Consider the following 25,443-nt stretch of genomic DNA (forward strand, 5'->3'; position numbering starts at 1 on the left):
TGTAACTTTACATTTATACTGTATTTTATATAGTTGCAATATGTTCCAAACACATCTTAATGTGGAGAGGTGCTGTCAAAGGCTTCTGTGAGCCAGACACATTGAACAGCATGGCAACAGTACAGAGATATTCTCCTCCAAAGTTTCTGAACAAACGTCGCCCTTCTAACCAATCGGCGAAGGCCAAAGTCAGAGGCGGAAGCTCACGGCTGTCAATTAGTGTCAGGAGGTTCAAACCCATGCTGGTCGCAGCTGTAGAATTGACCAGATGTCATCTCTCCATTTGCAGCTATATTTACTCTGGACTTCCAGTGCTGATGAAGGCAGTAGAATTCACGCAACATCAAAACCGATTAGCATTAAAAGGCCTTTGACTCAGCTTCCTCTGACTGCATTTTCTCCCTTTCCTGTTCTGTCACCAGGGCGATGGTATTCTTGCAGGTTGTCATACCTGCAGTGTGTGTGCACAGGGTGCGTGCAGGGAAGGAGGAGAGATGGGGGTAACATGTGACTGTCCTCCAGGACGGAGCGGAGCCCTGTGTGACAAGTCAACAACACCGAACCCCTGTCAGAACAGCAGGTAGGCGGACCCACCAGAGACTGAGCAGAAATGACTGGATGTTAAGGAGAGTCTTTGAAACTCTAAAAAATGTTTAAAACAGACCAACTATATGTTGCTTTTCAGAACTCAAGTACTGAAACATCTGATTTTTAAGGAAAATGCCAAATATACGATGGTTCCAGCTGTTGAAATGTAATGTGCTTCTGTTTTTTCTTTCATGTTATTGTAGGCTGAATATATTTGGGCTTTGGACACCTTGAACTATTTAAAAATTCTCTGCGCATTTTTTTTTGCTTTCTGACCATTCCTATACTGTACACCACCTCACACATGCATGGTGGCATGGGCCTCCCTAATCATAATTTTTGACATGTTCATTCTATAAAAAATTAGGAAGATCCGATCGGTTGTACTCAAATAAATCTCATCACTTGGGAAGAAAAGGTTGAAATTTAACCAGCTGATGTTGCCCTGTGGCCTGGTTGAGCTTTCCTGGATACTCAGCTGTACATGAAATTGTGATCTGTTCATGGTGCTTCCCATGACATGAATGCATAGTAATAGCCAATCTTATAGTTAGTGTTGATTTCCAAATTATGTGTTTGCTTTAGGTCTGAAAACAATAACGAGTAAAAACACACATCTACCCTAACGTTCTCTTCCACCCTGTCTTCCCTCTGTCCATCCTCCTCTTCATGCTCCAGATGTGTTCATGGTGTGTGTACACCGAAGGGTCAGTCCTACAGTTGCCAGTGTAGTGAAGGCTACCAAGGTCAGTATTGTGATCGACGGCAAGAGCCTCCGGCCTGCAGGGGGCATCGCTGTGGACACGGGGAGTGTCGTGTGTCAGAGGCCGGAGAGCCGGTTTGCCAATGTCAGCCTGGGTTCACCGGACCAACCTGTGACACAGGTAAGATGGAAACGATATAAAAAAAAAGAAAAGTTGGACAACGGGAGAGAAGTTTCTGTAGGTCAGGATTTGACATCAGCTTACATCTAATTTGTGTCTCTCCAGAGCTGACGTGTCAAGGAGAGATGGTGAGGGAGCAGCTGAAGCGCCACCACCCCATGAGAACATGCACATCCACCAGCAAGATTCCCCGCATGGATTGTCCGCGATCCTGCCAGGCCGCAGCGCCCCCTGGTGTCTGCTGTGGCGTCACCAAGACCAGGAGGAGGAAGGCGGTTTTCCGCTGCACCGACGGCACCTCGTACTCCGAGGAGATGGAAACTGCTCTGGAGTGTGGCTGCTCCAAGTGCCCGTTGTAACAGCACCGCAGTTTGTTCGTTTGTTTTGCAACACCCACCGCTGCCATTTTGTGAATTCTACACATCAATGTAGAGAGATTTTTCCACGTTGATGAGCACCATCATTATGTGATTTTTTTTTTCCACATCCGTTTTGACCGCTGCCAATTTGCTGCCAAGAGAAACCACAAACAAAAATGGGACATGTGTGCGTGTTTTTGACAGAGAGAAAATATATTGTAAGATATAAGTGAGAAAAAACATAGAACTTATTTTTATTATGGATTTTTTTTTCTAAAAGATGATAAAAGGACTGATGAGTTGTTTTTTAATATGTTGATTATATAATGTGTTACATAGTATAAAAATGTTATTTTGTACCTTGTAAGAAGAAAAAGTACACCACAAAATAGATTAACATTCCTTAAAAGTATATGAATTTATATGTATGTATAAATCTATATAAATATATACCTTAACCCAATGAATTTTATATTTTCTAAGTGTATTTGCATGATGTTAATGTGAGTGCTGATGTGTGGGAGGCTTTGGACACTGAGTGAAGAGGGCTGAAGAGAAGAGCTGCGTTGATTCCACAATAAGGAAAAGGTGGCGGTCTTTTGTTGCCCTCTCTCTTGGAGGCTGAAGGGGAACTGTATGTGCCTAGCTAACCTGCTTCACTATATAATGGACATCATCCTCACATGTGAGTTTTTTTGAGAAAACATAAAAGACTCTTTCCAGAGAGAGAGATGATTTAACAGTTTGTTCTAATGCTGTGTTATTCTGTTGTTTGCTGTTGCACACCAGACTCGGAGCCACATGAGGTTTGACATGAAAATCTGAAAGACGTTTGCTATTCATTAGGAGTTCATCATAAATCAGGATTTCCCATTCAAATGATCAATAATGGAATGCTGTAAATTCAGCATTGTGCTGAGTCTATTAGCGAATGAGATTTTAAATAAGTTTTAAAACAGATACCCAAGGCAATCCTTGACGAGTCATGTGAAAACAGGAGGCAAATTTGAATCAAACCACCCATTCAGATAACAAAGACGTTTTGTCTGTTGTTTTCTTTTTCTTTTATTTCTTAAAGAGTGACTTAATACCAGGCTGAAAAGCAGTGTTTCACTGCTCTCTCTCTTGAACATTTCAAGTGTGCGTCACCGCTGGGTGTAGTTGGGGCCGGGTGGTCAGAAGTGTGCTAACTACCCCCACAGTGATGTCACAGGGTGTGTCAGTACACTGTGCCATATACAGTAGCAATGTGAGGAGTTAAACCACTGGATTAAACTCAGCAAAGACAATATTTTCAGCTGGTTTAAGTTACTCTTTAAATGGCTGCTCAACATGAGGTGGTTTTCTGACTGGGTGGGGAAGCTGTTTTGAATAAAGCCATTACACCAAAGTCCACTCTATTTGCCTTAACAGATAAGTACATTTCAAAATGATTGACTGAAATTGTTGATTTATACAAGTTGAAGTGCCTATGTGTACTTATTTTGAAATTCAAAACTGTTGCTGCAATATTCCCAACGGCTGCATCTGAATGTTTGATCATTTTGGATGGGTGTTGCCACTGTCGCCTGTCTCCCTGACAACACAGTGAAAATGTAATAGTGGCCTTCTTTAAATTATTCTTCTCCCCCGATCAGGTTATGTGGGCAGGCCCTACAAAATTTATAGAAATCCCAAAGCAAATACAGTAATTGGGCCAAATATAAGAGAAGCCTTAATCATGCCACAGTCTTTTGTTATGAATTACTTGTTGCAGAATTCATAGCCTCACGTTGAATTTGAAATTGCAGCATCAACAAAAACCCATTTCTTTTTTTCCCTCTTCATTTTATGCAGGTCTGATTATTTGGTGGACCATGACATGCTTTAAGGTGCATATGGAAAAAATTCTATTTCCATGGAAAATGCACTTCAAAAAGTTTGAGGAGAAGCTTTTTGATAATATGTTCACAATTTAAATTTCACCATTCACAGTGTGGAGTGGAGGTTTTTAAACAGTGTTTATTATAGTTATTGACCAAAAGACAGTCCTCCAGTCTGCACAGCAAACCTCCACAATGACGACTCAGTTGCCTGCTACGTCAAAGACACTTCTGTAACTTTGTCACATGAACATATCAGATTTGGACCAAGGTACCACAGGCCAGCTGAAAAGAACTTCAACATCAGCACGGTTTTTAACTGCCCATAAAGGACTAACACAATTAAGAGCATAGCAAAATACTATAATGTAACTACTACTGTATTGTTTACTTTATACATAGTTGCTTTGTTTACAACAGGTGCAAAGTATTGTCAGACTTTTACAGTTAATTTACAGCTCTGTTATTCTTGGTTTGAGACATATCAGTATTATCCTTGTTTGTCAATGTCACGGTTTTCCACACCTTCTGTTCCTTCTGTCCGATCCTTCTCACTTCTTTTCTTCATACCTTTCCTTCCCCTCCCTGCTTTTCTCCGCCTTTTTTCCCCATGTCGCTCATGATATCTCCTCTGTTTGCTGCAATTCATGTTCACCATCTCTCCCCCTTTCTTTTTTGTGATTCATTGACCTTTTACCTGTTGCCTCCTTCTCTTCTCCCTTTTTGTCCCCTCTTTTCCTGACCCTAAAGATTTAGTTCTTCATTGTGACCAGAATAAAACACCTCAGTTATTAGTTATTGACCATAAAAATAACTGTATAGTCAGTCATTTCCATTTTCCAAGTCCTAGGTTTAAAAAAAAACATGAATATGCGAGTGATAATTGATACTTATGTTGAATGTTAAAATTAAACTACCATTGAAACTACACTCATCTTCCATGTCTGAGTTCTTGAGACATTCATCTTTGACTGAAAATCTTTATTTGTGTAACAAATCATTTGTCCCAGCAGTATGGATCTAGTCCCATATACAGCTCTGTTAGTCTAGATTCAAAGTTATATACCAGAAAAGGCAGTCTTTTTTTTTCTTTTTTTTTTTAACTTTTTTGTTTACTTATTAACCTTATTTCTTAAAACAGCTAATACTCAGCTACAGGGTTGAGATCATTTAAACCTACTTCCAGTAATTTTTTTTCCCACTAACCATTTTTTCATTTTCTTGATTATGTGGAATTATTTCAAGAAGTTTGCTGAAACATAGTAAACTGTGATGGGAAGACTTGAAAATATGCAGTTTAGGTGGGCCAAGAAATCAAAAGTTTAAACTAACTCTGTGACTAATACCTTATTTTTACTCAAAATTGTCATTATAGAGTTTTACAAATTTATATTGATCCTATCTTTTCTTTGATTTGCAGCATTGACAAATCTCCTTTGTATTAATAATGTTGTTAGTTTGATATGACTACAGGTATATTTACAATTTAGTGAGCAGTGGTAGAAGGTAACATTTACTCAAGTGTTGGACTTAGGTACTCTGTGAGTACAAGGCTTTTCCAAAATTAAAAATTTGGAGCCCCTTAAGGGACTCCTAACATAATGTAGCACTTTCTCCCAGGAGTTAAGGCAGGCCAGGAATCTGCTATTGTAATAATAATAATAATAATAATAATAATAATAATGAGGTTTCTTCGCATGCTCCTCTGGGTTGTAATGGCATATGAATGTCAGTCTGTGGTCAAATGTGATGCAGGAAGGTCGGGTGAAGTCACCGTCCTTTAATTCGAACACATCAAGTTAAGTGTTAGCCAAGACTGGGTCAAAACTTATGGCTGGACTATGTGTGGTTAATGTGTAAAAATGAGTACCTAGTACGAGTGTCAAAATCACCATACAAGTAAGTTAAAGACAACAACTGTGCTGTGATTTTGGCTATATTTAATTATAAAATGATCACTCAGAGAGAAAGTTAGAAGCAACAGACTCAGAATTCTGACTTTAAACTCAGAGAGTTTATAGTTGGGACTCAGACTGCATACACTGCAGGATCACCATAAGTATTCACTATTTTACTGTATATTTAATCCAAATTAAATGGAATTCGGACTTTTTCCTCAGAATTCTAAGGTTAAAGTCAGAATTTTAAAAAAATAAAAAATCTCATGTGGCCTTAATCCTCTTCTGTATGAGTATGGTTTGCAATTAGACCTGTTGTGGGTCCGCTGTAAACGCCCGCTGATGACGCAATAGAAGATGTTCGCGCCAAAAAAATTTGTAAGAGAAATGGCTAACCCTAACAGGAAGTAAACCACTCGCTCAGTCACACGTTCGGCATTTTTTCCAGTCGTCAATAATAAGATGCGGTCAGTCATGCTACCGCGAAACTGTAAAGGGTCCGCTCCCTGGAAAAGAAACTCTGAGGTAAAATGCAAGACGAGTCTTATTCGGCTTCAATACAAACAACAGCGTTTACCTCATTTAAACAGACGAGAGATAGCTTGCCTTCCGGTGTTGCTACTGTTATCAGCTCCAGGAGTAAGCTGCAATAGTGTTGTTTCAACAAACAAAACAAAATGACCATCACGGCAACAGTTGTGTCCTACTCCAGGCGAAAAAAGAACTTCAACTTCACTGTGAGTCAATACACTCTGTCTTTCTGTCTCTTATTGTCATGTCAGATGTTTTTACTGATGATTTAAATAGTTGTTGTGGCTGTCTATATTGAGCTTCTGCTGTGTGTTGCTGCTACACAGGAGGTCATACTGTATTTTGTTTACCTGTACATTGAAGCTGTTGTGTTGTGTGCTGATCAGAGCCTGCAGGGTCAATTGTCAATTTCTTTACTGGTACTTTGCTTTACTGTCTGTTCAATCTCTGGTTGATTTGTGAATAAGTGGGTCTGCTCCAAGTTGCTTGTGAGAATCTCCTCCTTCCCATTTGTATGTATATTTTCTTTTACTTGTGCTGCAAGTAATGAGCTTTAATAAGTTAGCAGAATACTGTGGGCCATGTGTCTGGGTATGTTTTTAGTGGTCTGTCTTTTTAGCATTCAGTATTGGCTATGAGAGAGTCATAGGCCAAACACTCCTGGATGTAGCATTAACACTCTAATCTGCACAACATACATGTGTCGTATAACCTGTTGACCAGGCTTTTTGTGAAGGATGAATTCTACCTCAGTACGGTGCCACTTATGAGCATGTAGCATCAGTCAACAAAAGAAAGTACAAAAATGAAAACATCTCCACTGAGCTATTAAATCTTCAAACCGTCTGCTTCTCGCCAGAAGATGGCATCATTGTACAGACAGCGAGGACTACTGCTTATACAGTCAAGACACACAGTTTTACAAGTCATTTGATTCATGCTTTATTCAGAAACATGTACTGTGAAAACATATTTCAGCATAGATGGACCATTGGGACTCAAACTGCATACACTGCAGGATCACCATAAGTCTTCACTATTTTACTGTACATTTCATCCAAATGAAAAGGAATCACTTTAAGATCAACCTTTCATTCTTACTGTGTCATAAGGTCTGCAGTTAATTATTTTTGCTACTTTGCTGATTATTTCATTTTAGTTGTTATTAGTTTCCACATCCCAATGTGATGTCTTCAATATTTCAGGTCTTGTGCACTTAAAACATTTTGTATTCAAGGTATCAGTGTTGTTCACTTGCTGCACACCTGCGCTATTTAGTCTGGTTAAACCGAACCCTGATTTGTTGTCTGTCTTGCTGATTTGTTTGGGTTGGTGTGAAAACAGTAATCACACCCGGTGTATGGACCAAAACAAAGAACCTTTCAAGGAGGTGGTTCGTTTTTGGTGTGAAAGAGTTCTGAACTTGTGAAGTTTGAGCTAGACGGTTCCAGTAACCTCCTTCCTGTGTTTACTTTCCTGCTCAAGCCAGACAATCTGGCCAATAAGTAGAGTGAACAGTCTCATGTGGTTTGTAATGATGCATTTTGGTTCATTTGAATTTTCCTTTCTGTGAAAGCAACCGAAACAAGGGGAAAATGCTACAAGTTTACAAACTTATCAACTGAATTGGACCAGAGCAAACCAAATTTAGGTGTGAAAACGCCCTTAAATTCCCAAATTCTGAGAACAGCTTTATGCAACATTGGTATTTAACTGATGTAAATCAGTCATCAAAGACTGATTCTATCTTTCTGTGTGTAGAAAGTGTCACAAGTAATGTTTAATGTTTAAATCAACTGCAAAAAGTCTCAAAAGAAGTACTGTATCTTGGGATAGCTGGCCCTACAGGAATTAAGTTGCACACTCCTTATTGTGACCATTAGTCTTGTCCACTATTATTACTTTTCATATTTTGCCCAAAATAAAAGGGAAAATGAATCTCACCACCTGACTATAAAACATTTGAAGACATTTTGAAAGAAACATTCAAAATTCATTTAAATTTAAATTGTAATAGAAGAAAGCGGCTTGGGAGATATAGGTAGGAGTTAAATTTGGTGAAAGCAGGTAGCAGTGTAGCAGTAAAGATGTTCAGCATTAGTGTATACAGGCAGAATGAGTCTGATGTTAAGCTGTGGGTCATAGGTTGTGGTCATGTATGGATGGGTGGTGGATAGAAGATATGAAGGAGGAGAATTCACATGCCAAGGAACCAAACTATAATAAGATTCAGAAGTGTGCAGATGCTTCATTGCCGCTAAGCAGTGTCTGTGATACGGGTAAGTAATTTTTATGACCTGACAAATAGGTTAGACAAATTTGTAATGTTACAGTAAACAGCAAAATAACAAATACATACTATGTTTATTTAATTTTTTTGCAGAGAGAACTAATAAGTAAAGAAGAAAAAAGAAGTCATCACGTTTCTACTTTCAGAAGGTTTGCATCTATTTATAAAAACTGTAGTGTCATGGTGAAAGTAGGGACTCACACAGGGCTTTTATTTTGTGGTTGTGGTTTTTTGCATTTTGGCTTTGCAGTGTTAACTGGTGGTGTGCAGGTCTGCAACTCATCCTCATTTACATATAAAACATAAACATATTCCTTTTTAAGTATATTTTTTTGGTCTTTTTATGCCTTTATTGATAGTGCAGTAGAGAGAGACAGGAAATGGGGAGGCAGAGAGAGGGGGAATGACATGCAGCAAAGGCCGTCCGATGCGGGACTCGAACCGGGGCCAACTGCACCGAGGACTGTAGCCTCTACACATGGGGCGCTACGCCACATGACACCCCATAAACATATTCTTGACCCATGAGAGTTTTTGATGTCACTTAGCCAACTCCGGGCACAGTGTTGTTTGATACCACAGCTTGAAGCATAAGTGCCTAAGTAACATTCAATATTATAAGAGTAATTTTTACCAGCCAGCTTTAATTTCACAAATGTGTGAACCAGCAAGCTAACCACTATATGTACATCACTGCCCTCAGCGGCTCATGAAATATATTCAGTTTGAGATGGGAAATATATTACAATTACCACTTTTAATTGCCTTAAATTTTCTATTTTTCTGCCTTTTCTCCACCAGGGAATCATGAGGTTCCAGTGTGTCTGTTTGCTTCTGATGTTGCTCTCTGCCACTGTGCTCTTGCATGATGCAGATCTCATGCAACGCTACAAGAAGTTCAGAAAACAGCATATCTATGAGAAGATGACTGTCACTAAGTGTGATTATGAGATGCAAGCAAGAAATATCTCCAGACTCAAAAACAAAGAGTGTAAGAGTATCAATACCTTCATTCTAGCCGACATCAAGCCAGTCAAATCCATCTGTGACAGAGTGCCATATGATAACGAGACCACAAGCCACCAACGCTTTGACCTTGTTGTCTGCAATCTGACACAACAGAAAGCCAAGCTTGCCAAATGTCGGTACAGTGGTCATGAAAAGCACAAGAAGTTAATTATAATCAAATGTGAACAAGGCTATCCTGTGCACTATTTTGGAGAAAGAGATTTTAGCGACAACTGATTGAACAGCTAATGTGTACTCAAGTTGCTTGTTAAATAAACTTTGACAGTTTACATTTGTTTGTGTTGTAGACTCATGGAATAATCAGTGTTACACACAGCAGTTTTTTATCTGGTACACCATGTATACACCCTCTAGAGCCCTGTAAGAAGGAACTGCCTTTGTTTCAAATAGCTAGAATTTAAAAGAGAATCATTTTTTCTGAGATTCTTCACTGTCAGAAGAATAAAGACATTAAAGATATTTTTGATTCAAAACTGTTTTTTGTGTATTTGTTCACCACAACTACCAACAGTCTTTCGTTTTTCCCAAAAACTCAAGTCAAACATGAGTATAATCATCAAAAAAAATTGTAATGCCCTTTGTTTTGCACATGAGAACATTATCAATTTATTATTAATTTGTTATTTTAAAACACTTCAAAATGTAAATGTGTTTTTAATCTTTTGGTTTTACAACTGTAAAAGTGGTCTACACAGGGGCGTGAGAAACATGCAAAGCTACATGCAGCAGCAACCCTGAAACAAAAGCTGTGGCTGGCCATTTCTCAGCTCCTGACCAAATAGCTTCGACTAATTACTCAGAACTGACAACACTTGTGTTCCACAGGATGTTGGAGGTTAGAAGTTCATAAAAAAACTTGTGGGTGATGCACAGTCCAAAAGAGACATTTTAGAAAGTCTTCAAACAGATTCTTCTAGAATGCTATTTCTTGCTTCAGCATCAACAATGACAGTTAATGACCCTTTTTCCTCTTTTAGTCTGTAGACGCTGCATGCTCATCAGTGGTGCTGCACTGATGTAGAATCCCTTCTTCATTCCTATCAGCATCTGGAGCTCTTACAGAACCAGGATGATCGATTTGGTTGCTCTTTATCCTCCACTTCACATTAACACCTGACCTGCTGCTTGTCCATCACAGCTGTCAGATCCTTTATTTCTCGCATTTGCTTCATCGCATTTTCTTATTTGATTTATTGGAATATTGTCAGTTATCGTTTATTTGTACATGGGAACATGGAAAATTGAAGCACATATTAACAAAATATTGAAATATATAATAGGCCTTTCTTGTCACAGCACTGTGCAAAGGTGGTTCACACTCATTCACACACAAATAACCAGGAAACCCACATGAGGCAGCAGCTATGTTGACAGATGAAGGCTACTATTTCATGGTATATGTGGGACCTCATATGTTGAAGGTTATAGATATTTGGAATATTTGAAAAGTAGCAAGTTGAACCAGGATACCTGAATATTTTTAGTTTTTCATTAAGATTAGTATGTGGTTTTGTTATTGACTGAGTGTACTAGGGCGCCATCTGGTGGTTGCATGTAAAGTTGCATTGTCATGCTGGAAGTAGCCAGTAGAAGATGGTAAATTGTGGCCATAAAGGGATGCACATGTTCAACAGCAATACTCAGATTGGCTGTGGCATTGAAACAATGACTGATTGCTATTAAGGGGTCAAAAGATTCCCAGGAAAACATTGCTGTCACCATTACGCCACCACCCCATTTGGACTGTTGACACAAGGCAGGTGGGATACATGAATCATGCTGTTGATGCCAAATTCTGATGCTACCATCTGCGCGTATCAGCAGAAATCCAGATTTGTCAGGTGAGGCTCTGTTTTCCAGCCTGCAACTCAGTGTTGGTGAGCCTGTGTCCACTGCAGCCTCAGATTTCTGTTCTTGACTGACAGGAGGTCTGACAAGGTCTTCTGCTGTGAGATGCTGAGATGCTTTTCTGCTCACCACGGTTTTGTAGAATGGTTATCTGAGTTACAGTATAGCCTTCGTGTCAGCTCCAACCAGTCTGGCTATTCTCCTCTGTCCTCTCTCATCAACAAGACGTTTCTGTCCACAGAAATGCCCTCACTGGAGATTTTTTATTTTTCGCACTATTCTGAGTAAACTCTGGTGCTCGCTCACTCTTGATGAGTTTATCTCATATTCAATGAATTTGCAATTGCATGCTGATGCATCTTTTTTTGGTGTTTCATACTTCGGACTGTATGAATATGGCATTGATGTGGCATGTTTACCGCTCTCATTTATTAAGAATAATAATATTATATATATGTTATTATTTATCCCGTTTCAGTCTAGTAGCACTTTCCAATGAAGTGCAGAAACATAAAGGGCACTTTATAAACTGCAAAAAGATATGAAAAAATTTTGTGTGTGTGTGTCTTAACAATAATGGCTTAGGGCTTCACCTGTCAGACCTCTGCTTTCCACCAAAAGATGGCAGCAGTGTAAAGAGAGAGGAGAGACTATTTGAGTCTAGTGTTTTACTAACAAAAAGGATACACAGATATCAAAGTTGGAAGGCCAGAAAGCAACAGAGTTAGAGAAAGGTACAAGCAACCCTCATGTTATATCTATGAGAGCAGAAAAATAAAACTACTTAGTTTCAGATTTTAGCAGCTATATTGCATCTGCATTCAAAAGTAAATATTTCTTTATGTATGCACTGTGTATACATTCTCATAGTTAGCTCCGTGGGACTCAACCTGCACACCCTGTAGGTTCACAGTTAATCATTTTCTGCCCTTGTAATAATGCTCTTCCCTCCCCAAACAGTTAAGCCCATTCTGTCTGAAATCTAATGAATATAAACTGGACATTGTGTATAGGGTCAGTGTTTTAAAACAAAATTAAAACTGACTGCATAAGAAAAAAAATCATGTCTGCATTCTTTTTCAAAGGCTTGGACATTTTTTAGACCAACCAGAAGGACATTGCAGCAGAAGATGACATTCAAATGAATTGAAAGAACAATGGGATGGTAATAATCCCTATCAATTTTAACATGTCACTAGGTTGAAACATTGCTTCTAATACTGTATAATTGTTATTGATCACTTCTCTGTACAAGGGTTCTGGTCTAGATTGCTTTGATTGTGTCATGTACTGTATGACATAATGTCAAAAACTATGCTGCTTGTGCAGTCGTCTGTGCAAGTTAGAAAGACTTGGTTGGGATCATACTTGCCTCCAGACAGTGTTGTTGGTAATGCCTTATTGCAAAATTTTCCCAAACAGTAAAAACACACCCCTTGCCCGACTTAACAAGTTCACGACGTGAATTCCCTTCCTGCTGTGTTGTTGTGCCAAGAAGTCCAAGTACAAACTGGAGTCTATAAATGATTCAGCAGTTTACAGAAACCTGTCACTGGTCACTACCGCTGTCTGATACAGGTAAATATGCTTTTGATTGCATGGCAGAGTAAAGTGGTTTGAGACAAATTTGTTGACTAAAAGACATTTATTTCCTATTCTTTCCAGCTGAAAGGACTAGACAAAAGTAAAGAAGAAAAAGAGCATTTGATTTCACACGTAAAAGGTTTGTTTTTGTTATTACTTTCTCTTTATTTTCCAGCTATCAATAAGAGTTTATACAGGGTTTTTATGTGATAAAAACTAAATTCATAATACATTATTCTTAGAATATCAGTGTTTTTATATAGCTAAAGAACCTAAAGATCCAAATGGATTATAATTTTTAATCTTATGCCACAGATATTAAGATTTAAAAGAAAAATAGGAAATTGTCTTTAGGAGGATTGTGTGGGCCATATAGAGTTCACTTGTTTTGAGAAATATGATAACACTGGTGATAAGTCTGATTAGGCTTCAACATTCAGGAATTTATATTCTTTCTTTATTTACCAAATGTTTGCAAACCAACAAGCTGATCAAAGTATGAACAAAATTCACTTGCTCCACAGAATTTATGTATTAGTAGTATGACTAAAGTTAGTAAAGGATTCATTTATGCTGCCATAAATTCTCTAACAGGGTATTTTTCCCCCATTGTCTTCAGCAGGGAATCATGAGGATTCCATTTGCGTGCTTGCTGCTGCTTTCTGCCACTGTGCTCTCTCAGGATGTCACTGACCGTTACAGAAAGTTTATAGCACAACACATCAACGGGCAGATGAGTGTTAACAGGTGTGACGATGAGATACGAAATCGACATATCACCAAAACCGACAGCAATGAGTGTAAGGAGACCAATACCTTCATCCGAGCTACCACCAACATAGTCAAATCCATCTGTGAGCGTGCAGGAGAGCCATATGGTCAGATGACCAAAAGCCTCCAACCTTTTGACATTGTTGTCTGTTCACTGAGAAACCAGCAGGGCAGACATCCTCGCTGTCAGTACCGTGGTCAAGCTCGCACAAGAAGAATTGCAATCAGATGTGAGCAAGGTCTTCCTGTGCATTTTGACAGAGACATTATACACTTTGACAACTGATTAAACAGCAGGCGTGTACTTCAATGTCATGTCAAATAAAATACTTCTAAAAGCTTACAGTTGTTTTTGTCTTTTTTTTAACACAATCGTGCAATAATTGACTATGTAGTCGTGAACTTTAGAAATAACAATTAATGATGGCTATAGTACCATTGGTCAATGCACACTGACCAGTCAGAAATTTATATTTTTCGTCCACTAATTACAAGGTCGGTGGTTCGATCCCCGGCTCCTCCAGGCCGCTTGTCGAAGCGCCTTGGGCAAGATACTGAACCCCACATTGCCCCTGATGCCTGTTCCATCAGTGTATGAGTGTGCGTATGAATGTGTGAATGAATGGGTGAATTAGGCAAGTATTGTAAGTAAAGTAAGACTAGAAAATTGCTGTATAAGTGTAAGTCCATTTACCATTATCTTCACTGTAGGCAGTCACCTGAACCTGCTCCTCAGTTTCCTTTCCCAATATATGTCAGTCACTTGCCAGGTGGCCTACATTGCAGCCTTGCCATAGCATCTCAGTCATTACGCCGTGTATTTCTAACCAGTACGCTTTGTGTTACACTCTTACCCTGTTGCTGCTTGTCTGTGACCTGTCCTTCTGTCTCTGTCCTTTTAAACTTGTTTTGAAACTGACCACCACTTGATTGAAAGCTTGTTTTTTGACAGTCCTTAATCCTGCCTGTTCTGATCATGTCTGCATGTGGGTCATCAATCGTTGCCCATACTTTGAACTGTCACACAATCCCCCTTATTTTGTTGTTCAATCATATTGCAGTTAGAGGAATGTTTACAGTCCACTGGGATCAAGGCTTTGCCAAAACTGAAACTGAACTATGATCAACAAATACTGTCTTTGGATCAATTCTAATGTACGTGTTGCCCTTTTCCCGTTTGTTAAATTGGCATCTTCTTCCCACCAAAACATTTCACATAACTAATGTAATCAAAATATTTCATTGTTCTAGGTAAGTAGACTAATAAACAAATTGACTTGGGTTGCTTGTATGCCCCTTTAAACAACTGACCAGCACAGTGCATTAAAAAAAAAACCCAAAAAAAACACATTATATCTTTAACCAAAACCCCCAATATTAGAGCATAGACATATTGAGATTACAGGAATGATTACACTAGATTCAAGGGTCCCCCAAAATCAAAAACTGAACGATTCAACAAACGTTTTGATTAGTTTGAGTGAAGCTGTTACCCTCACTCTCACTGAATCAACAAACCATCTGCCAGAAGATGGCAGCAGTTTAATATGTTTAATATGGGAGATACAAGATGGTACATACAGACATAAGCCTACATCTACAACTTTTAATATTATATTATTCATTAAATTAATAATAATATTAGAAATTAAAGCAAAGGTAAAGCATATAAGTAACATGTATTTTATCACAGCTGGCCCTGTGGGATTTTAACTCTACACCCTGTATGTTCAAAACGGGTGTTTATTTTACATTTAACCCAACTTGAAGGGAATAATTATGTTATTAAAATATAAAATAAACTAGATCCCCTGGCTCTAGGATGGTTAGCATCTTTATGAAGAGGTTGACATCTGCACACTAACCCCAAAATACAACTTCATTTAAATTGACAATGTCATCCCAGTTTGGTTTTGTCTGCACATTTTCAGATACCCCCGGGGAGCTAATAGTCTGCACTAAGATTCATTATTGGTAATTTCTTCATAGAGGAAATTCTGTGAACAAGAAATCTATATTGAGTTTGTTAATTTCTTTGAATCATGTTTTTATAACAATAGCAAAACCAAACTGCTCGTGCTGTCTTGTATACTTATTGGAAAGACCTGGTTGAGATCATTTTCACATTGGTGGTGCACTTAACAGTCATGATGAGAGACCAGTCAGATTGTTCAGAAATTGTTCCCTCCCTTTTCATTGTTCCCTCCCATTTGATATAATTACATTAGGATTAATCATCTTCAGTACTATCTAAATTAACTGCCGTCTCAAGTGGATCAATCAGAAAATGCTGATCGTATTTTGCGTAGCGCTTGTGTTCACATTTGGACGTAAGTATGAAATTCAGCTTCTGTTATTACCACGTTATTATGGTAAATGTATTCTGTATGAATTTAAATCTTCTTGTAATAACTGGTCTGCATCTGATTTTTGTTTTCAGAATGCAGAGACGACCAGAACTTTTTGACAAAAACTGTTCATGTTGGTGAAGATGTAACTCTAACATGTAGCCGCCAGAATATAGACGTAGGAACCTTATTTTGGATCAGACTTGTTGCTGGAAACTTGCCTGAAGTCTTAGGAGCCACTTACACTTTTGCTAGTGCCTACTTTAATAAGACTCCTCGAATCACAGCAAAACAAGAGCCCGGAACGTTTGTTCTTCATATTACCAAAACAGAGCTGAGTGATACTGCATTTTACTACTGTGAAAAACATGTTGAACTACGAACAACATTTCTGAATATTACTTTTCTGAGAGTCAAAGGTAAATGGAGCAATATTCCTTACATTAGTTACATTTTGCAAACAAAAATATGTTTTTAATAGGAGGTGTTCAGGGCATCATTTTGTTTAATTCATAACTTTGAATAAGTACTTAAGTACTTGCCCCACATTCTTCTTGCAATGCATTTTAAATATCATGGAAAATAAGCAAATGTTTTTTTCCGCATTTTCCAGGACCAGAACCAGATATCACTGCCGTCATTCAAGTCCCTTCATCTGATCCAGCCCGGCTAGGAGACTCAGTGACCTTGCAGTGTTCAGTCCTCTCTGACTCTGAGAAGAAAACATGTTCAGGTGATCCCAGTGTGTACTGGTTCAGAGCCACATCAGATGAATCTTATCCCAGTGTCATTTACGCACATGGAAACAGTGGTGATGAATGTGAGAGGAGTCCTGATGCCCACTCTCCTCCGAAATGTGTCTATAACTTCTCCATGAACATCACCTCCTCTGATGCTGGGACTTATTACTGTGCTGTGGCCACATGTGGGGAGATATTATTTGGGAATGGTGCAAAACTGGAAATTGAAGGTAAGTGCAGGAATGTCGAGTAAATATAGACATTTTGCATATTTTAGAGGACTTTGTTTTAGAAGATAAATGGAATCCTTAAAGATCAGCTTCAATCTATTATTTATCATATTACCAAGAGGCCATATTAAAGTTTAATGATAATTTTTTTTTTTTACTGTTCACTAATTTTTGTTGTTTGTTCCTTTTCTTAATATTTCAGCAGCCAACATGTGGCCATTTGGCAATTCTCAGAGGGCAAATACAGTTTTGCTTCTACTGTCTGCTGCTTTGGCTCTAAGTTTTATCGTTATAGCCTTACTAATTTACATCATCAAGAAAAGCAAGTATAATTGTTTCAATGGTAAAAAAAACTTTTACTTAACCCACTTTTAATTAATCTGCAATTCATTTTGAGTATATAATGAAATTCAGTGCATCCTTACATCCTTACTGATTGTTATTCATGGTTTTTCATGTCATGATCCAGATTCTTCTGCTGACATTCAAACTAATGCTGCAACAGCCATTGGTGATCAACAAAGTCACAATGTAAGTAATGGCAAATATAGGATTTTTTTGTAGTATCTTTACATGCTATCTAATAATGTTTTTCTATATATTTCTACAGACAGATGGAGACTCATTGGTTTATTCTGTGGCAATTTTTACAAGGAAAGATGGCCGAAGTTTAATGAGTGGTGCAAAAGCAGTTGAGGGAGGGAGCATTTACTCGAATGTGGGCTAGGAATAGCAACATACACACTGGAGAGTCTTATTGATGTTAATTTCATGCTTGTATGATACACCATGTGGGGATATTAGAAGTATATGTTATGTCATATGGCAAATGTTTTCCCTCGAGTGACTTACACATTCGGACCAGATGTTTATATGTTTCATTTCTGTAATTTTTTTGTTAGGTCAGTGTTAAAAGTCTTTTCTAATTCTTTCTTTTGTCTATACTATGTTTTTTTGAACTCTTATGTGAAAGGTTTTATATTCAAGCATTCAATGTCACAATAGGAAAAGCATTCTTGTACAAATAACTGACAAAGGGGATTAAAAAATCAAGTTGTGTAAACCTAACCTGCAGTCTCAAATGTCTGAGTAATAGATTGTCACTACGGTTTATAACTGAAATGAAGAAATGCTGGGTTTGAACATAAACGAAAAACTTTATAACATAATTGTGTTAAAATTATCGCAAGAATCATTATTTAGAGAGAGAATTTTTGTTGATTTAAGAGTTATTTGAGGAAGAAACAGTGACAACATAAGTTTACTGACAATTGCTACAACAATTTTAAGAAAATATGTGAATATCCCATTTGACTTTCATGAAGCTTTTACCACCTTTTTTTCCCTTTAAACATAAAAAACAATTATTCTTAATAATCTCCCTTAATTTAATTAATTTAATTAAAATGATATTGATAAAAAATGCCCCTAACAATTTCCCAAAACCAAATTCAAATGGCTCGTTTTGTGTGCGACCAAAAATCCACAAACACAACTGTGGGAAAATAGCTAACACAAAAATTTTGTAGTCCAGTTCATTTAGGCTGCTATGAACGCTGTCATTCTAACTCTGGTACAGACAAAACAGCCGCACTTACACAGTTCGAAAAGAATGGTGTCCCACAAAAGCTAAACTAAACCAATCGATGTGACTTGTTTGTTGCACATAATTAACCTAAATAAGATTGTTTGCTAACCATGGTAACACATAAGCATATTAGAATAAGAGTGGGTATTTCCTTCAGTTCTCAGAAAATGAAAGTGGCTTGAAAGAGGGGTGTTTTGCTTGTGTCCTAGTTCATATGTGCAGCCATTTCCTTACTGAAAGTGATTTAAAAGGTAACCTCATTTTCTATCTAAGAGCAGCCATTTCCCCTGATCATACTGTGATGTAAAACAGTCTGTCTATCAATCAATGTACCATCAGAGTTACGATCCCAACGTATAAAGCTCATGACCAGCTATTTTTGATATCCTCTCAATGACCAGACATGATGAATAAGTTATGTGGCACAGTGAAGAACAAGTTGTTCATAGTGAGTGAAATAAGTTTTGGTTTGGTTTTTGCCATGCTGGCAGCATGGCTCCAGGATGGTCAGTCTACCTCTTTTGAGTCTCTCAACAACTATTTGATGGTTTACATGAAATTTTGTACAGATGACATTAATGACATTGCCACCAGCCAGAAGCTGTACTGTTTAGTGCTAATTAGCAAATGTTGTCACGCTACCATGCTATAGTAAGAGGGTGACCAGGGTGAACATTAAACCTCCTAAACATCAGCATGTAAGTATTATCATGAAAGCATATTAGCATGCAGATGTTAGCATTTTGCCTAAGTACTGAATTACACTAACCGCTAACATGGCTGCAAACTCTTCGTCTTGTTTACTTGTGAATTTGTGTTACACTGATGAGGCAGTGGTGCTATTGTAATGTCACGACCCAAATTGTCTTGAGCACAAATGTAAAATTTTCTTTCTGGAATCAGCCAAAGGAAGCTGAACGGCAGGTGTGGAACCAAAGTTATAAATAGGGCTGATCATACAAATAAGCAAATAGATAAAAAAGAGATTTAGGTATCTGTGTAAAACCATGATTCCCTGATCTTGTAACAGGTCATAGAGACCAACTTCCACCTAATGTAATGTAATGTAAGAATTATGCTGCTGCTCTCCTCTATTGACTAAAACCGCGGAACCTCAAAAGTCTTAAACCTAGAAAAGAAGTGCGACAGGAAATGTACTTCTGAAACCTCTCTGGTGATAACCAAGTGAAAGCATCTGACAGCTTGACCACCTTTACACTTTGAAAAGCTAACAAAGATCCTACCAAGAGACCTCAACATGATTCTTTTATGGATTACTCTGCTTCTTCTCCATCAAGGATGTAAGTGCTTAGTACCTCTGTCCAACCCTTTTATTATATGAGTATTTTGCAGGGGGCAAAATTATGTTTTTGCTTAGAATTTATTACGTGTTGTCACATGGCCTCTTTGCATTGCAACTGTTTAAAATTAATTCATGTAATAAATGCTTTGTTTTTCCTTATTATTATTGTTTTGTAATACCAATTTTATATTTTCCATTGTTTTTTATTCAGATGCGCTGATCTCAGTGACAACAGTTCAGCTTGGTGAATCTGTAACCTTCACATGTTCTTTCCCTCAATCAGAGCATAGCAATATACGAGTCAAGTGGTATAAACAGAGTATTGGTGATACCCTTACATTAATTACCTCGCTAATGAAAGCTACCGCAAATCCTACATTTGAAGAAGGGTTTAGTCCCTCACGATTTCACGTAAAACATACCACCATCTCGAGTAATCTGATCATTCTGAGGACAATCCAAGAAGATGAGGGACTGTATCACTGTGCAGTTACTACGTGGAGTAAGGATCAGTGGACTGGCACGTATTTGTCTTTAAAAGGTAATACATGTGTTTGTGTAGAATTGGAAATATTAGTCTTAAGAGTTCATTTACAATTTCAACATCCATTATGACCGTGTGACATTTCCATTTTAACGTTCTAAACCTGCGCAATAAATTATATGCTACAGACAACCTTTCAACGTTTCGGCTGTCTTGTATTTCATAGAAAACACCAAGAGGATGTCAGACTACACTGTTGTTCAAAGGCCGACAGTGTCTGATCGAGTTTATCCAGGAGACTCAGTGACTCTTCAGTGTTCAGTCATCTCTCACTCAGAGAAGCACTCCTGTCCAGGTGATCACAGTGTGCACTGGTTTGGAGTCAGTCCGGATCAATCTTTTCCAAACATAATTTATGCTTACGGAAATGGACCTGATGAATGTGGCAAGAAACCTGATGCACGTTCTCCGACGAAGAGCTGTGTTTATCACTTCTCTAAGAACGTCAGCTCCTCTGATGCTGGGACTTACTACTGCGCTGTGGCCACATGTGGGGAGATTTTATTTGGAAATGGAACAAAAGTGGAGATTGAAGGTAACTGTATCATTCTGTTTAGTTATCCAACCTTATTGCCCTCTTATGCAGTTTTAATGTTGTAAAAAAATCTTTATTCCTCACTGTTTGATTTTATTATTTCCAACCGAAGAATTAGTTGTTTTTTTTTGGCTTCACCATTTATTCAAATTGTAGTATTTTAGATGTGTGTGTGTGTGTGTGTGTGTGTGTGTGTGTGTGTGTGTGTGTGTGTGTGTGTGTGTGTGTGTGTGTATTTATTTATTTATTTATTTATTGCCAAGTAAAATCCTCTTAGATGTAATTACATTTCCATTTACTTTCACTGATAACCCTTAACCTTTTCATGTTTCAGGAACCAGCTTGTGGTCCTTCGGTGTTTTACAGGACAGTATGAGTATGCTTCTGCTGTGTGCTGTCTTGGCTATAAGTCTGATTGTTGTAGCCTTCCTTATTTATGCCGTGAAGAAAAGCAAGTGTGATTATTGCAACGGTAATAGAGCTTGCCTCACTATATCACACATTATTTAGCTAATGCTAATTTCATTAGAGTTGTAACATAGTTATATCATTAAAGCTACAGTACATTCTTAGTTATTTTTATCTATTGATCATCATTATTATTATTACTATTATTATTTTATATTGCAGCTGCTGTTTCCCTTAAGGAAAATATTGCAAAAAGGAATTTAAAGGTAAGATTAACTCATCAACCAAAAAGTTACAATGCATTTTGGTATTTGTCATTTCATATAATTTGCAATCCATTTCCTCAGAGAGATGAGGACAAGTGGATTTACTCAGCTGTTGTCTTTACCATGATGAAAACTGGGAGCGGTGGAACGAGAGATGCAAAAACAAAGGGCAGAGAGAGAACGTACGCTGCTGTCAAGGCTTTTGGGTTGGATTAGTGAATTAAATGGACTGATATATGTTATATGTCATAGTTGATGTTATTCTGTTTAAAGCTAAAGGTTGTTGTTATATGTGGCTATCATGTAGGGTTGTACACAGAATATACATTCAAGTTGGCGGTCTATTAGGTACACCTTGATAAAAACGAATGTAGTCTAATAGAACAGTCCTGTAATAAATCCTCTTTCATGAGAGTTATAATGTTCTGTTCTTATTGAAACTGTTTCAGAGAAGTGTTGATTCAACAGTATGATCATTTTGTTGGCTGTTGAACTGCATCACATTATGCAAAGAGGTGTCTCTGTTGTTAAGCCCACCCTCACTGATGTGAATGGGTGGGCAAAACACCTGTGAACACAATGCAATGCAGTTCAACAGCACCGCAAATTGCAGCCTCTAAAATGATCGTTCAGTTGAATCAACAACACTTTAACACAGTTAGAACAAAAACTGAACATTATAACCTTCATGAAGGGAGGGCTCATTGCAGGACAGTTGTATTAGACTGCATCAAAGTTAGCTAGATGTACCTAATAATAAACTGACAACTCAGTGTATATCTTCATTTATTTTGTTGTTCTTATGCTTATAATGAGTTAGATTAAATTAAATGTATTTTGTTCCATTTATGTTGGACTTCAATGATTGTGAAACAGTGATAAGCACAGCTATGAGTAAAGCTCTTCCCTTCATCCATCTATGCTGTCTTTATTACTATTTATTACTATCTATTACCTGTCTATGTGTAGAATCACAAATATCTGATGTTTTTGTCATTACACTTTGTTCATTAATGATTTCAACATCCATTATGACCTTTTGACATTTCAATTTCAATTTTTCCTCCAGATTACCTTTTTTGTGTCCGCTCTTTTATTTAGTTGCACCAAAAGTGGTGGGTAATTCTAAATATGATGTGGGTTGAAATTAATATGTAATGTTAGTCCCAGCTGGACTTCTATTGTTTTCACTGTTAACTGAAAAAGACAAGAGTTATGAAATGCATGACAGGAAATAGTGCTGCAGTCATAATGAAAGAACAATAAAAGGCAGCGAGCCCTTATATGCAGCCTGTGTGTAGGTAAACCGCAGGTGTTAGCATTTATAACCTTCTGCCTATTGTTCATGTTGTGTGACCACAGAAGCTGTAGTTTGTGACCTTTAAGCTAGACTGTCAATAAATAAGACATCACATGCAACAAAATGTAAAAGCCATATTTAACTGCTCATTTCCTGTGTTTTTCTGACCATTAATCCTGGTTTATGATAATCAAACAGAAAAATCACTAGTAACACGTACTTCATGGAGTAGGTGTAAGGAGCAACATAGCCTGTAGGGGGCACTAAAAGGACTTAAAAAATTCAAATCCGTTTTTGTTTTTGTGTTTGTTGTTTTGTTTGTTTCTTTTAAGAAAATCAGCATTGCAGTCATTTCGGTGAAAAAAGAATAAGGAGATTTTGATTTCTCTCTTCATCTATGTAGAGGGAGTACAATAATAGCAATTTTTTTTTTTTTTTTATGAAATGTGCCATATAGGCATATTGCCATACAATAAACATTTTGCATGTGGATGATATACAAATACCTCATCCCCAGAAGCAATGACAGATATGTGGAAGCAGCAGCTTACAATTTACAAAAAATCCTTTGATGTTTAAATTTAAACATAAAGAAAAAAACGAAAAAAACACATCACAACTCTAACTTAAGTATGCAAATAAATATATATGATCATTATTGACTACATTGATCAATGAAAATGACTTAGAAACGTTACAAGTTCAGCATCACACTTCATTCCTTTACTCGCCAAGAGCTGTCTCCAGAAGTGGAAAGCAACACCAAAGTTTGGTTTTGCTTCTATTTCTATCACTTAATTTCTTCTACTGAAGTTCGCGTGCTAACCAGCTAGCTCCAGCCTGGTTGGCAATCTCATCACTTTCCGATATTGAGTCACTGCCTCCTATCTACCCTGAGGAAATAACGCTTCTCAGAGGGCAAATTATAACCTTTTGTAGGCTATTGTAAATGCAATGATGACTGAAGCTCTCAAAAAGCAACCATCACCACCACACACTCCTGGCAAGAAACCACATTCAGCAGCAGAGAAAACTTACATATAGCTCCTTTACCAAACAACCTTGCTAGCAGGTATTAGTAATAATCTGACAACACAAAGGTGTTTTTTCTGCTTCTGGTTCGTAGCAGCTAGAATGTGGCTGTTTTCACACACAGCATCTTTGTCTGAAAGAAATGCTGCATAGTGCATCAGGATCAGTTTTCCTCTTGTTGTTCTTCATTTAGCTCCTTGTAGGAACTCTGTCTTCTAAATATTATGTTCTTACAATGATGATTACTGGAATTTGACGATGTTTATTGATGTTGCAGAGAAAGATAAAAACCCTGCAACACTTTTGACCTTTGACCTTTCTCTGACTATAAGGTGGACACATTCTGAATGGCTTGTGGCAACTTCATATCCTTTTCTGTGCGAATTATGGGATGGCAGTTAGGAAAAAAAAGTGCGCACACCATAATAGAGTCATTGCAACGTGTGTGCAAAACCCTGTATGAAAATGGCATGCAAGGTTTTGAACATAGACATGCACAGACATGAGTCGCAGTACAACACACGACCACACTACTTCAAGTTCAAGTTGGATGCAAAAATATAATACATGCAAATGCAGTTTTAATTGCAGTAATGAAATGACTTTGTTAGCAGCAAACTCAGTAATACGATGGGTAACATCTTGCAACATCCTTTTCAGTAGATATGTCAAACTCACACATTCTGTCCTTAGGCACATAACTGTGGTGTCAGCCACTCGGATAAGTCCACTGAGGAGACCTGGGGTCATCTGATTCACATGCTCTGCCTCTAAAGAGGGTTAGTGCGATGTGTGATACTTCACGGCAGAGTACACACACTCCTCTGGTGACTTGATCTTCTTCTTCTCTCTTTTTCCTTTCCGTTTGGAGAAAGCCAGTGCTACATAGTTTGTTGCATCTGCATCACCGTCCTACAAATAATAATTGTGTATTGATAACTCATATTTTAGAGATTAGTGCTGTGAAATCAAGACCAGTTAAATCAGGACCAAGAGTGGAATAAATACCATAAGAGCACATTCTAACCAAAGTTAGGGGTTTAAATGAAAATCAGGTGACGCATTTTCTTCTAGGACACATTAATTGGGAATACTGTTGAATCAGAAAATCATTTTTAAAACATTTGACAACTATGATGCTTTTACTGTAATGAATTTTGGCATTCAAATTTATTTGAATTATATTTACCGGGTCAGTTGATTGATGCACTGCCAACTTGTCATGTCCAGGTATATGAGAGGCACTCATTGATCCTGTTAATGAAAGCAAACCCTTAAGAAACCGTGCACACACTGGGTATATTCGTACTGCTGTCACATCAGTGTGAATTCTATCGTCCTTGTGTTGAAGGGGATGGGTGAGCAAAATAAGACTTGGATTATATTTTCAGTTCTTGGCTTCACAGTTGCACATCACTCCTGTAATGTACCTGTACTTCATACAAAAACACTCTAATGTTGACCACTGAGCATTCAGTTGTTGAGATCTTGGAAAGTGCAGATTA

At 37.8% G+C, this 25,443-nt stretch overlaps 4 protein-coding genes across 4 annotated transcripts in view; all 4 read left to right on the top strand.

Annotated features, from left to right (window-relative positions):
* The window catches only part of LOC111232433 (slit homolog 3 protein-like), a 244,102-nt gene extending 239,486 nt beyond the window's left edge, over positions 1 to 4,616 (top strand). Inside the window, exons 36-38 of the mRNA XM_022759949.1 lie at positions 423 to 580; positions 1,267 to 1,472; positions 1,578 to 4,616. Of these exons, the coding sequence (XP_022615670.1) occupies positions 423 to 580; positions 1,267 to 1,472; positions 1,578 to 1,831 (618 nt within the window). The 3' untranslated portion in view covers positions 1,832 to 4,616. The remainder of the gene's footprint in view (positions 1 to 422; positions 581 to 1,266; positions 1,473 to 1,577) is intronic.
* Positions 4,617 to 13,501: 8,885 nt separating this feature from the next.
* LOC111232572 (ribonuclease-like 3) lies at positions 13,502 to 14,441 on the top strand. The gene is made up of 2 exons (XM_022760156.1): positions 13,502 to 13,874; positions 14,356 to 14,441. The coding sequence occupies exons 1-2, from the start codon at positions 13,502 to 13,504 to the stop codon at positions 14,439 to 14,441; spliced, it is 459 nt and encodes a 152-aa protein (XP_022615877.1).
* Positions 14,442 to 15,909: 1,468 nt separating this feature from the next.
* Positions 15,910 to 17,974, top strand: LOC111232714 (signal-regulatory protein beta-2-like). The gene is made up of 6 exons (XM_022760347.1): positions 15,910 to 15,974; positions 16,085 to 16,411; positions 16,606 to 16,962; positions 17,165 to 17,305; positions 17,432 to 17,493; positions 17,573 to 17,974. The coding sequence occupies exons 1-6, from the start codon at positions 15,932 to 15,934 to the stop codon at positions 17,687 to 17,689; spliced, it is 1,047 nt and encodes a 348-aa protein (XP_022616068.1). The 5' UTR covers positions 15,910 to 15,931; the 3' UTR covers positions 17,690 to 17,974.
* A 1,774-nt stretch (positions 17,975 to 19,748) lies between these two features.
* Positions 19,749 to 22,281, top strand: LOC111232573. Its single transcript, XM_022760157.1, has 6 exons — positions 19,749 to 19,851; positions 20,065 to 20,394; positions 20,564 to 20,932; positions 21,267 to 21,404; positions 21,563 to 21,606; positions 21,688 to 22,281. Exons 1-6 carry the CDS (start codon positions 19,809 to 19,811, stop codon positions 21,820 to 21,822), a joined length of 1,059 nt encoding a protein of 352 aa, XP_022615878.1. The 5' UTR covers positions 19,749 to 19,808; the 3' UTR covers positions 21,823 to 22,281.
* Positions 22,282 to 25,443: the final 3,162 nt, after the last annotated feature.

Source organism: Seriola dumerili, unplaced genomic scaffold, assembly GCF_002260705.1.
Source record: "Seriola dumerili isolate Sdu_G_001 unplaced genomic scaffold, Sdu_1.0 BDQW01000331.1, whole genome shotgun sequence".
NCBI classification, from domain to species: domain Eukaryota; kingdom Metazoa; phylum Chordata; class Actinopteri; order Carangiformes; family Carangidae; genus Seriola; species Seriola dumerili.